The following is a 12,740-nucleotide window of genomic DNA, read 5'->3' as shown; positions in this document are numbered from 1 at the left end:
ACATGATTGTCTGCAAGAACCCATGGTAGCAATGCTTTAATGTGGCAAGGAAGGAGAAATTGTTTGTTATTGTGAAAAAGGTGATTGCTCTCACTGAGTGGCTGGTGTGTTTTTTCAACAGCTACAGCTAGATCCAGTGAAAAACAGGCGCTCATGTCTGAACTGAAGATAATGACACATCTTGGCCCCCACCTGAATATTGTGAATCTGCTTGGAGCTTGTACAAAATCAGGTGGGTTTGGCTGACAAAATGGAGGTTTGCTGTGGAGCCATCGTTCACTGTTTGACAGGCACACAAATTTCAAGTAAGAGATTTAGCAATAAATAACAAATAAAAGGTTTCACAAACCTACTTGACATTTGGTAGTAGTTGCAGTCATAACTTAGTAAACAAAAATGTATTAACCCACAATACTTTTTATGCTTAATACTCTATTTTCTACTAGTTTTGGAGTATGTCTTTTAAATACTCTACTCATCAATGCAGTATTTTGCTTTATTTCATCAGGTCCTATTTACATCATCACTGAATACTGCTTTTATGGTGATTTGGTGAACTATCTGCATAAGAACAGGGACAATTTCCTGAGCCGACACCCAGAGAAGCCAAAGAAAGATTTGGATATCTTTGGGATGAACCCAACTGATGAAAACACAAGAAGGTGAGGAAAAAAAAGAAAAAAAGAAGAAAAAAAAAAAGACTTGCAACTTAAGGAAATATCATTACTAACCCTCACTCCATTCCTCTCATTCACTGGTTTAGAATCCTCCCTAGCTCTTCTTTGAACTTTTGTTTATTAGGCTTCAGAGGTATGGCCACGTTTCAGCAATTTTGTTCAGTCTCCCTGACACGTGTCCTAGATCCATGTTTCCCCTCTGTAGTGATGTCTGCAGTCCCAGGACCACTGTGGGTTCTCTATAGACGCCCTGAGGTCCCAAAGAACATTTCTATTAATAAAGCATGGTCCAGTGTTCCTCTTTTCTCTAAAAACGTCCTTTTGCCTCTACTCACCCAAGTTTTAAAAGTAAAGCACAACTACCTGGTTTCCTTGTTTCCCTGCTTGAGGAATTCCCACTGTCTAAAACTCCTTCCCTTCAAACAACCTGGCAGAGTTTGTTCTCCAAGCTCAGTCTCAGTAATTTCCTTATGGTTAAGGTTCATCCCAAAGCTTTTTCCAGATGATAGTGGAGGAAGTGTGTCATCATACGTTCAGCAACAAAACAGTGTCATAACGTTAGCCAGGATTTAGAAGGTTAACAGAGATTCCTTCAAAAAATCACTCAGGCAAATAGATCAACTGACTGGGTAGCTGGGTACAGCCAGGACTGTTCATCTGAGCATGTGTTTGTTCAGCAGGACTGGATTTGTTTCTAACTGTCTAGGTGAATATATCGCATCTGTCATTTGGAGTACCTTGAACTAAAATCCCTAGATAGTCATACTTGAATTCAGTGGGATTTTAGGAACTTAGACAATATGTGTTTACATATCTGACTATTGACAAAAGGATAAGTTTGAAGAACTTGTGTTTGACTACAATGATACATGGTAACATGTACTAATATGTGAAAATACATGGTGATATTGTAATACATGATCTTTATGTATTCCCTATCAAGATACCAGCTCTTATATTTCTTATATTTCACAATTGTACACCAGAAGAGAACTGTTAGATCTACAAGATGCTCTGGCAGGGAAGTTACCTAGGCAATACTAGCTGATATACCTGTATTTTTTTCCAATTTCAGTTATGTGATATTATCATTTGAAAACACTGGAGAATACATGGACATGAAACAAGCTGATACCACTCAGTATGTGCCAATGCTAGAAAGGAAGGAGGGATCTAAATACTCTGATATTCAGAGATCTGTGTATGATCGGCCTGCTTCATATAAGAAGAAATCTGTGTCAGGTAATGTAGAATTGTCCCTTCTGCATACATCACTAATACAAATTATTCTTGCATAAATGTGTATTTTATTTTTGCCCTCCATATGGACATAAACTACTCAGCTGTGTTCTGCAAGCATGTAAGTATAAGCTAGAAGCTAAAAGCTTGTGATATTCATCATGCTCTGGAGTGCCTGCTCCTGGAGCAGAAGAGCTCCCGTCGTATTTGCTTCTGCACTGAAGCGCTGAGGGCTGTCCCCTGCCACGGGGCTGCAGGCACCCTTTGGAGGCAGTGATTTTATCAGTCTTGTAATTGACAAGATTTTGAGCTATAGCAATAAATAATAATAATAGCAATTTATATTGTTCTGTTTCTACTTACATTTCACATTAACTGGCGCTTACCAAATGCAGAACACTCCCAAATACTTTCCTGGATTATGTAATGAAGATAATGAAGTCGTCTCCCATTCCCTGGCCCTGTGCTCAGACACCAAATATGCTTTGCTTTAAAAACAGGCACTGTCACTTCTGCCTGTAGGCCTCGGAAACTGAACCATATCCAGCCCCAGTTTTACATGGCAGACTAATATACTCATATTGTGCTCTAGGACAGCCGGGGTAAATGAATCACTGATTTTTGACTGTTTTTTTGCTGACATCTTTAAAAAAAAAATAAGAACTGTTGCCATAGAATTCCTGACCCTTTTTGCTGGTATTGGATGAGTCCCACGAATACTTGCTGGGAAACATAACAGTGTTCAGCAAAAGTAAACGGATAAGAATGTACATGCATGCACAAAAATCTAATGAAGGCACCACCTCTAAATAAATGTTTTTGTACCACATGCTGAGTATTGTAAACAACCTTTATAAGACTTCAGTGGGCCTTTTTAACTTCACCTTTTCCTGCAGTTTTCTGGGAAAAAAAATACAGTATACAGACAGGAGAAAAACCAAAACCTATATTTAATTCTGGATGTTTTTAAGAATGCAGTATGTGTCAGTGACTAATGTAGGCACTAAAAGTGGTTAGTTATTATGAAAAGGCTGGTTTGGTCATGGTACTCTGTTAAAGTCATCAGCTCAGAACCATGATAGGTAGGGAGAAATGAATGCTGCTTTCACACTCCACAGCACAAACACATTTTTCTCTCTTTTTCAATAGAATCGGAAGTCAAAAATCTTCTTTCAGATGACAGCTCAGAGGGCCTCAGCCTACTGGATTTGCTGAGCTTCACCTACCAGGTTGCACGGGGAATGGAATTCCTGGCTTCTAAAAATGTAAGTAAATAAAAGAGTAAGTAAAATGTAAGAAAGTGTAAAAACATCTTAATCTCCAACTATGGGTTTCAATTTAGATTTTGAAGACAGGACACAACGTAATATTCTCTCTGAGGCTGTAGACAGCTTTCTCTCTTACCTGGAAGCTGAGATAACCATCAAAGCACTTCTCATGGAGTGAGCATGCCAGAGATGGTGGTGGATCTAGGCAGGGTCTGGGTGGAGAGCCTGTCCAGCTACAGGCCAGCATGGTCAGAAACATAGATGTATCATTAGTACATGATGGGTAGGAGGGGAAAGGGTGGAATCGCTTTTGTTTCCACCCCATTGCAGTGCATCCGGATGAGACCTCGCTGGTTCTGAGCACTGATGCCTCCCTGCCCCTGTTAGTGGGGCAATGCAGCAGATAGGCAATACTGTTCAGCAGAAAGTCTTGTTAAGACTGTGCCCAGAAAGTCAACAGACCTTTTCAAGGGATCTTTGTAAGAGAAATGACCCTCATGGAATTAGCACATCCTTGAACAACTTAATTTCTCTCCGTACAGTGTGTGCACCGTGACTTGGCAGCTCGTAATGTCCTCCTGGCTCAAGGAAAAATTGTGAAGATCTGTGACTTCGGGCTGGCTAGAGACATCATGCATGATGCCAACTATGTCTCCAAGGGCAGTGTATGTACTTTGTAATCTCCTGAGCTCTACTTTGACTGAAATCAGAAGTGTCAGTTTTAAATGCTGTTTAATGTTCTTGCCATTCACTGTTGGTTACATTAATTGACCGTTGGGATGAATGCTCCTGAGAACAATTTTTCTTCAGTTCATTAATTCCTGTAAATTTCCTACTTCTGCTTTACAGCCGAAAAGTACTTGGCCACTCTTAGTATTTCACAGACTTACATTTAAACTGGCAAGTTTTTTGACTGGATAAATAATTAAGGAACTGTTGCTATGATATGTAGAGCAGTGACACATCAGTCAATGATGTATCAGACCTAGATGGGCAGTGCCAGATTTTGTATCATACCTTTAATCAGCCTGGTTTTTGCTAGTAGTAAAATGAATACAGTTATGGCTTAAATAGTTTTTGCAAGGAGCAAATAGTAGCATTCCTTATAATCCTGGTACCTCTGTGTTATATGGAATTAGAAATACACACAAGCCAGGTTAGCACAAATTTGCTTGTTAGACAGAAGTTAAACCTGACTTTTAAACAATAGTTGTAATGGAAAGCATTTCTTTAGTAACTAATCTGTGTGGTTTGGGGTTTCTTTCTTTTTGCTACAGACTTTCCTCCCAGTAAAATGGATGGCACCTGAAAGCATTTTTGACAATCTGTACACAACATTAAGTGATGTCTGGTCTTATGGCATTCTGCTGTGGGAAATATTTTCTCTTGGTATGTACTGTGAACACTTTCTTATGTGTAGTGATTAAGCTTTTTCAGTTTAAGCCGTTCTACATAAAATATTTCAAATTCTATAGTAAAAATATATGTGTGAAATCAACTGTTAGTTATTCTTCTGTATAGGGTTTTAGATCCCAATGTTGCATGTGAAGTAAAATGTCCATGCTCTCCCAAAATTCTCCTTAGATTTTTTTGTGTGTGATACTTTCTTTTTTCTTCTTTTTTTTTTTTTCTTTTTTGATTAGAAAACTGAAAGCACTGAGTGAAAAGCTTTTGTAGAAAAGTATTGGTGTGCCAGGCCAGGATGGATTTTCTAGCTATTATAATACGAGAAGGAAAATGCTCCTCCCTTGCAATGGGGTGCTTGGGCTGCAGCCCAGCCCAGTGGCTGGTTTGAAACAGTCTCTTCATGCATGTTTCAAAAGAGCCTGTCTTAGTCCCATTACAGAAAGAAAACAAATGTCAGTCTTCTGGGATGCTGATTTCTCATTTCCAGGTCAGCACTGTTCACACAGTTGGTTTATGGCAGCATAAAGTGGTTATGACAATGTATAGCAGTTACAGACAATATATAGTTCCCAGCTGGGAGCAGCCTGGCTCTTTCCTCCGCCTGATTAATGAGGGTCCTGTGTGGGTGGCTGGCCTGCTTCAGTGAGCGTGCATTGCCCAGATCTACTCTGAGCAGAGTTAATCACACCTGTATGGTATCTGCTACTGCCCCACTGCAAGCCCAAGCCTAATGTTACTTTCTAGAATAAGTTGTAATATGGCTACTTCTCAGAAAACAGCAGTTGTGCCACTCTTTATGGTATGGTTTACTGTAATCTCTGGGCTTCATTGGATGCTGTAAATAGCCATTCACCAGCATCCTTGGGAGGCATGGGAGTGCCATGGGATAGCTCAGGAACTGAGGCACAGCTAAGCCTGTTCTTCACTGCCCTACCTGTAAGGAGGGTTCTGAAGCCCAGTTTTAGGTGAAAATCCTGCTTTTGAAAGGGCTGAGGTTTCTGGAGTAATATTATGGTATGTCTGCTGCTCTTTCTCAGAAAGCAAAACAAAACCTCGGTGGTGTTTATTAAGCAGGTCAACTTTGACATCTTGCTGCAACACTGACTTCAGCTTGAATGATCCTTTTACATGTCAGTGACAACTGAGCACAAGTGCTCTGATGTCTATATGCTGCGGCCCCAAATGGTCACTTAACCTGTCAGCTCAGCAGCCAAGTCCCAACTTTTCAATAACCCGTGTAACCAATATGTTAGCTATTGTCCAAAGCTGGTTGCTCAGGTGGGAAGACTTGGCTACGGCAGGGCCAGACTCACAGCAAGGCTTTGGCCTCACAGCTGGGATGAGGTGAATGACTCGGGCCATTTGACTCTCAGCTGTTGTACAGGTGCCAAAGGCACTAAAACCAGACAGAGCAAGTGACTTGCCCAAGATGGCACAGAAAGTCAGTGGCAGAGCAGAACCATGATCTCAGGTCTGCCGACTGCAGGCTGATGACCTGATTTAGGTATCATCCAGCCTCTGTGCCCCCTCAACATACTCTATTGACACCATGAATGGCTTTCTTTCTTTTTTCTGAGTAGTACCCACTTCAATCTTTCCTAGCCAATATTTCATGTCAGGGCTTAATGTGGTCAAGACAATAGCTCTGATGTGAAACGTTGGCTAGGGAATATTAATCTTGTTGGCACGTCAAATTATAGTGTTAACACTTTTTGACATGAACGGCAAGACAGTATTTGGGAGCTCTGCATGGATAGTCAAGTATAGAATAATATTTTTTCTTCTCTTTTACCTGCAGGTGGCACACCATATCCTGGCATGATGGTCGACTCTACTTTCTACAATAAGATCAAGAGTGGATACCGAATGGCCAAACCCGATCACGCTACCAATGAAGTGTATGTGTACATTTGGCTTTCCCACAGCTGGCCAGTCTCTGGACAATTTTGGCTTTAGTTTTTGTTTGGTTACTCATTTTCCTTTGCCACCGGATAAATTGGTTTCCATCTCACCTGCAGGTACGAGATCATGGTGAAGTGCTGGAACAGTGAACCAGAGAAAAGGCCTTCTTTTTACCATCTGAGTGAAATTGTGGAGAGCTTGTTGCCTGGAGAGTACAAAAAGGTTTGCTGTTTGGAATCGACTCTGTGTTTTCTACATACTAGTTTAGAGGGAATTACAACTTGTTCCAGCCATCAGAGCCATGAGCACTGAACTGACACACCCTAACTTACATGAATTACATGATTTGGAGAGGGACATGGCATGTTCAGGGAAAATTAAACCAAGGTTACTGAGAGAAGCACTTCTGCAGTATTAGCTGGGAAGCAGAACTCCCAAATTTTAATGAAATCCTACCAGCTCAATGTTTCTATTGGAGAATGAGCTTTATATATATTTCACAGGATTTTCTTGGCAGTGAAAGAGTTCTAGAAAGGGGACAACTTGGTCCATGTGTATAATCCCCCTATCTCCCTTTTTGAACCCTGACACCAGCAAGTTTTTCCCTCATATTTCTGATACCTCTGGACATGTTCTGCCTGCCACATCATTCAGTGTTTCATTTTCCCACCCACCTTCACTCCTTTCTGCCACTCCCTGCCTCTCTTTCACATCCATTTGTCTGCTCTGTGCTGCCACACTCACTCTTGTATCTCCTAAAACTGGCTTGCCTTCAAATTCTCAGTCACTTGAAGATGCTGGGCTTCTCCATCCAGTGTTGCTGGCTCATAGAACAGAATATCTCCTGGGTTAATGAATCACCATCTGAAGAAAGGCAGCCTCAATGAATAGCATCTAATGAGGTGTTTGAAATGAATATTTTCAGAGCTATGAGAAGATTCACCTGGACTTCCTGAAAAGTGATCACCCAGCTGTCACACGCATGAGAGGGGACTGTGACAATGCTTACATTGGTGTCACCTACAAGAATGAGGACAAGTTAAAGGACAGGGAGAGTGGATTTGACGAGCAGAGGCTGAGTGCTGACAGCGGGTACATCATCCCCCTGCCTGACATTGACCCTGTTTCTGAGGATGAGCTTGGCAAAAGGAACAGGCACAGGTATGTGAGATTTACAGACCGCATAACCCACAGTCACCATTCTGGGTCATGTTTGGTGATGTGCATTAACAATTTTTAGCATTCTAGTCTGCAAATGGTTTCCTTGACTCTGTTGGGACTACTTATTGGAAGGTCCCATGTAAGTATGGCAATATGACTGGCCACACTGTTTTCAATTGGAAAAACCTAATTTTGCCTCTTTTCTGACTGTCAGGGGAAGGGGACTACTGGTAGAGTGCTCCTGTATGTCACTGGGACTCCTTCGCTAGCTTGTCCAAGTCACACTGGCTGGCTGGTGGCTCTGTGGGCACATTTTGCAACACATCTTGCCCCTACAGATTGGTGCCTTAGAGCTGCATATGACATCTCGAGGGATTGATTTGTTCTGTGTGAGACCAGGTCCAAAATTTGGGAGAAGTTGTTTTTAATATCTTTCATAGCATTCTTTTGACTGACAGCAGGGTATCCAGGACATTTTACTGCTCCCTTGTCAGTTTGCATAACCGCTTCCACTATAGCACCACACTGTGTAGCCCTTACTGTGAGTGGTGGTGGTTTAATTCAGCGCTTAATTCATAGTATATAGAATTAGCAACCTAGAAACTTATTTGTTTTGATATTTTTTGTAATTTTCAAATGAAGGATAAATAAAGTCTCTAAGAAGCACTATCCAGGTTAAGATTTATTACCTTTCTTATTATTATCTTATTCTCTGTTATTGTCATCTTATTTTCACCTGACCTCCCTAAATGACTTATTGTCACAACAGTGTTGTAAAGCTATTTCTCTAACGAGTGTCTGGCAGAACATGCTTGGAGGAACATATGAACAATCTGCTCTTTTAAATTCCAAGGTGGTTTCTTACTCTTGAGAGACAAGATGTGTCATGTCTTAAGAAACGGGCGGTCAGTCACCCAAGATTGTGCTGTGGGTCAGGAAGCATGGGGGGTGGCAGTGTTCTCTTCTGCTAGAGGCTGGAGTACTTACCTAGCCACATTTGCCACATTTTTTATCTTTGAGATGTTTGTCTCTTCCAGTTCCCAGACATCTGAAGAAAGTGCCATTGAAACTGGTTCCAGTAGCTCTACTTTCATCAAGAGAGAGGACGAGACCATTGAGGACATTGACATGATGGACGACATTGGGATCGACTCCTCAGACCTGGTGGAGGACAGCTTCCTGTAAGCCCCTGGACACCTCCCAGCCCTGCACACAGGGAAGTTTGCCTTGTTGTCTACAGACTTCTGCTCCACAGAGAAAACCACTTTATTGCAATGTCAAGGATGTGAAGAGGAGGTGGATTTGTACAGAGAAACTCCCAGCAATGGGCAGAGGAATCAACCTGAGTATGAAGGAAAGAGACACGTCAAAGATGGATTTTTTTTAGTGTTGCTTCTTGCAGTACTTCAGTAGCATCTCAGTGTTGTTTGCTATTAAGACTTTTAGGAGGACAAAAGAAAAGGCCACAAACAGACCGGTTTTGTGTTTCAAGGGCATTCATATGACTTTGATGGATCAAATTTCCACTACAGCAATACTTCACCGTTGTAATTATGTAAATAACTGTCTACTCAAGGATCTTTTGCGGTGCACATCGAACATATGCCATGGATTTTGGAAGAGATTGTTCAAGAATTTTGTGTACTTCCTCCCTCAATCTCGATGTCAGCTGCTGTTGAATTATCATGTGAATTGAAGAACATGCAAAAACCACTTTTGGACCAAAAAGGTCTAAAACCACAAGGGACTGACCGGTACTACAAAACATGTTACTTTTTACCATTAATGCAAGTAAAGGGGAATAATAATAACAATAATAATTAAAACCAGTCTATAATAGGTGTTAGAAACCTAGTAAGTCTATTAACTATAGAAGATAGTTTTTTTCAAGATAATACTACTACTGTTTTCAATAACACTAAATGTATATTTTATAATTCATTGTCCTTCAGTAAAAGCACAGTCTCAAAAAGCCTTTTTAGAGTACAAGGAAAAAAATTGTGACCTGAAAATTTTTATGAAACAGTTGTTTTATTTGGCTGTACACAGAATCGTAACTGCTCTGGTTAGCTAAAACTACTTTAACATGTAGAAAAATTTAAGATTTAGTTTTCTATCATAAGCTGAGTAGTTTTTCTAACCAGATATACTAGAAGCAATTATTGTCCTCTGATTAAATGAGGTTCTAAAAATTTAATTTAAAAAAAATTATGCCAAATTTCCAAGATGCTTGAGAATGGAAGTTTATGATAAAGCACCAGCAACATCACATTATTAGCATTTCATGGGTACTCAAAATCTCGCCCTGGGGTTAGTTGTCAAGAATTGATTTGACATTTAAACTGCACAAGGAACAAAGATATGTCTCCTAGACTGGAACTCCAGATTAAATAAGCAGAAATAGTTCTGCAGTGAATATTCTTGTCTTAGTTTTCAGGTTTAAACAGAAACAGAAAATTCTGACTATTATCTTTGCAGACCGTAACTACAAATGGTAATTGCATCCAAGAGCGTTTTTCAGAAAGTGCATGAAAACAAACCTGCTCTCAGCCCGCAATAGTTGTTTTTTGACACCACTTACACGAACAAAGTACTATGATTACTGCTATCACTGTACAATGTGTTTTTGAGATATGATGCTTTAGAAGACTTACATGTGAAGAAAGGTACATCGCTGCCAAGGGCCCCATCCTTTCTGGTGCTCAACCTTCAAACTAAGCCTTAATTCAGTGTGATGAGTGCCTCACAGGACGTGCTCAGCCTCTGGCACAACACAAACAATGCAAATGTGGTGCAAACTCATCCCTGTGTTGCAGTATTTTTCCTAGGAAGTGTGAAAGATGGACCAGCAGTGGCCGACAGAACATGCTGCTGTATGAAACTACAGTTTAATGGCCCTAAGAAGTGCTACACAAGTCCCTGTGACTTCACTTGTAGACAGTTGTGGATCAAATGGCTGCAAATGTAATATTGTCAGTGTTACAGGCAAATAATTCTGGGTCTGGGCTTCAAAATGTCACCTGGCTGAGGCTACGTTGAAGCATACTGCAGATGTGAAAACAGGACCTGAAGCGAGGCACCCGTGTTTTCAACCCCGATGGAGCCTGACAATCAGAAGGAATGGCGAGTGATGGTGCATCCTCCATTTCTTGCAGTCAACAGATCAAGACCGAGTGTCTTCCTGGGAGCCTGTGCTTTAGCCAAACACGTCACAGCTCTGTATGGGGACAACTGTGAAATATAAAGACTCTCAATACAGCCAGAACAGATGAGGTGCTGTAAAGTCTCCCTCTAACTAAGAACTATGAAATGAGGAAACACAAATTGTCTATCGGATATCCTAGATATCTGAATGGCCACTTGAGACCACACGTGCCTTAATTTGCTTGTGTAGTCATTACAGCTACACATTCAAATTAGGCAAGCAATTTCACCTGCATTTTTGCACATGGCCTAGTATTCTTCAGGGTTTGAAAATCAGCCCCAGCATGTTTTATTATACCAGTTACTGGAATCTAAGGACATTTTAATGTGGTCTCCCCTTCCCCTCGCTGGTTTAATTCTGTATCTCGCAGCGCATCTTGGGGCTAGACCCAAGCAGTGGACATGAACCAGAGCTGGCTCACTTTCCAATGCATAGTTACGTTGATTCTCCATCCTGTCATGAATATCGTGTAGATGGACTGCATCCATAGCAGGGGTCTAGTCAAACCCAGCGCAATGCAGGCTTGGAATCAGATAAACTGGCCTGGAAACTGGAATGAGAAGCAGAGGAAGAGAGAGGATTTACTAGAGAGGGAGAAGTGCGAGAAGATGTTTCGTTTAGTTTTACAAGATTATCAGTGTTACAAACTTTTTTTTTATGTCTTAATTTTGGAGAAGCCACTGGAAGAGATATTCCCAAACCTTTCACTACAGTAATTGTATAATGACAATCAGTGTTAGCCTATGAAACACAGCTTTTGATTTGGAATGGCCAACCAATTCCTTACAGCGTGGTCTGCAGATTGTACAAAATGGTCCTATTACATGATGAAGGACGTGAGATAAGGTGATGTTATACATCAATATGTATATAAGTATTTTTATATAGACTTCTAGAATACTGCCAAAACATTTATGACAGCTATATCACTGCCTTTGTTTATATTTTTTTTTTACTGTGATATACTCCACAGGCACGTTAACTGTTGCACTTTGAATGTCCAAAAGTTATATTTTAGAATAATAAAAAAGGAAGTGTTTCCAAAATGGTGGCTGTCGTGACATATTTGAAGAAGGGCAAACTGGCCTGAGTGATGGTAGGCACAAAATGTATTTCAAAAATGCCCCTGCTGATATTTTGTCTTTGAAAAAAATCCTGTAAATTAAGATCTCTATATTTCAATAAATGATATATAATTTAAGGATATGTGAGGGGTCTATACTCACTTATTGAAAGGTGATTACAAAGAATCAGTCCTGCTTGGGAATTTTTTCCTCCAAAATGTTTTTTGGTTAACTGAGTACTCTGCAGAGGCATTGAGCAGCAATGACAAGCAGGTGTCTCAGCCCTTCCAATGGGCACAGTGGGGAAGTGCCCATGGCAAATGACCTGGATAGCGAGTGGCACCTGTGGGGAGCTATGTTGTCCCCCAAACCATGGCAGATGTGGTGCTCCAGTGACTGCTGCCCAGTCATTTGTCCAGGAGGGCACTGGGCTCCCCACATGAGATGAAGCTCTTCTTGGCCTTGGCATCATGTGTGCTGGTGGCTTCGACACCTGCCAGTCAGCACACACCGAGGAAAGGGGGGGCAGGGGATGCAAATGGACACACTGTGCTATATGCCCAAAATGTATGCTCTGTACACTGTGTATGTTTTATGCAAAGGTGTTTTTCTTGAAAGGCACTAAAAGTGACCTGTATCAGACTTTAGCCTAAAGCTCTTGATGATTACAGAGGACTAGACAGCCCCACCTTTAAATGGCCATGGCTTTTCTGCCTCCGGCTATGGCTGCAAGCTCCCCTTATTTATGAACCAAACTAGATTTTGTCCTATGCCTCTGTGCTCCCACAGTAATTAATTTTACACAGTGAATATAACT

The 12,740-nt window shown here is 41.0% G+C and overlaps 1 protein-coding gene across 2 annotated transcripts in view; it reads left to right on the top strand.

The window, feature by feature from the left end:
* The window catches only part of PDGFRA (platelet derived growth factor receptor alpha), a 34,699-nt gene extending 22,639 nt beyond the window's left edge, over nt 1–12,060 (top strand). For both annotated transcript variants that reach the window (XM_065633777.1, XM_065633776.1), the window contains exons 14-23: nt 122–232; nt 509–662; nt 1,753–1,919; nt 3,066–3,181; nt 3,727–3,849; nt 4,462–4,573; nt 6,390–6,489; nt 6,610–6,715; nt 7,419–7,654; nt 8,692–12,060. In XM_065633777.1, coding sequence (XP_065489849.1) covers nt 122–232; nt 509–662; nt 1,753–1,919; nt 3,066–3,181; nt 3,727–3,849; nt 4,462–4,573; nt 6,390–6,489; nt 6,610–6,715; nt 7,419–7,654; nt 8,692–8,839 — 1,373 coding nt within the window. In that variant the 3' untranslated portion in view covers nt 8,840–12,060. The remainder of the gene's footprint in view (nt 1–121; nt 233–508; nt 663–1,752; nt 1,920–3,065; nt 3,182–3,726; nt 3,850–4,461; nt 4,574–6,389; nt 6,490–6,609; nt 6,716–7,418; nt 7,655–8,691) is intronic.
* Nucleotides 12,061–12,740: the final 680 nt, after the last annotated feature.

This window comes from Caloenas nicobarica, chromosome 4, assembly GCF_036013445.1.
Source record: "Caloenas nicobarica isolate bCalNic1 chromosome 4, bCalNic1.hap1, whole genome shotgun sequence".
Classification (NCBI taxonomy): domain Eukaryota; kingdom Metazoa; phylum Chordata; class Aves; order Columbiformes; family Columbidae; genus Caloenas; species Caloenas nicobarica.
The sequence above is the reverse complement of the archived record's forward strand: the minus strand, read 5'-3'. Positions and strand labels throughout refer to the sequence as shown.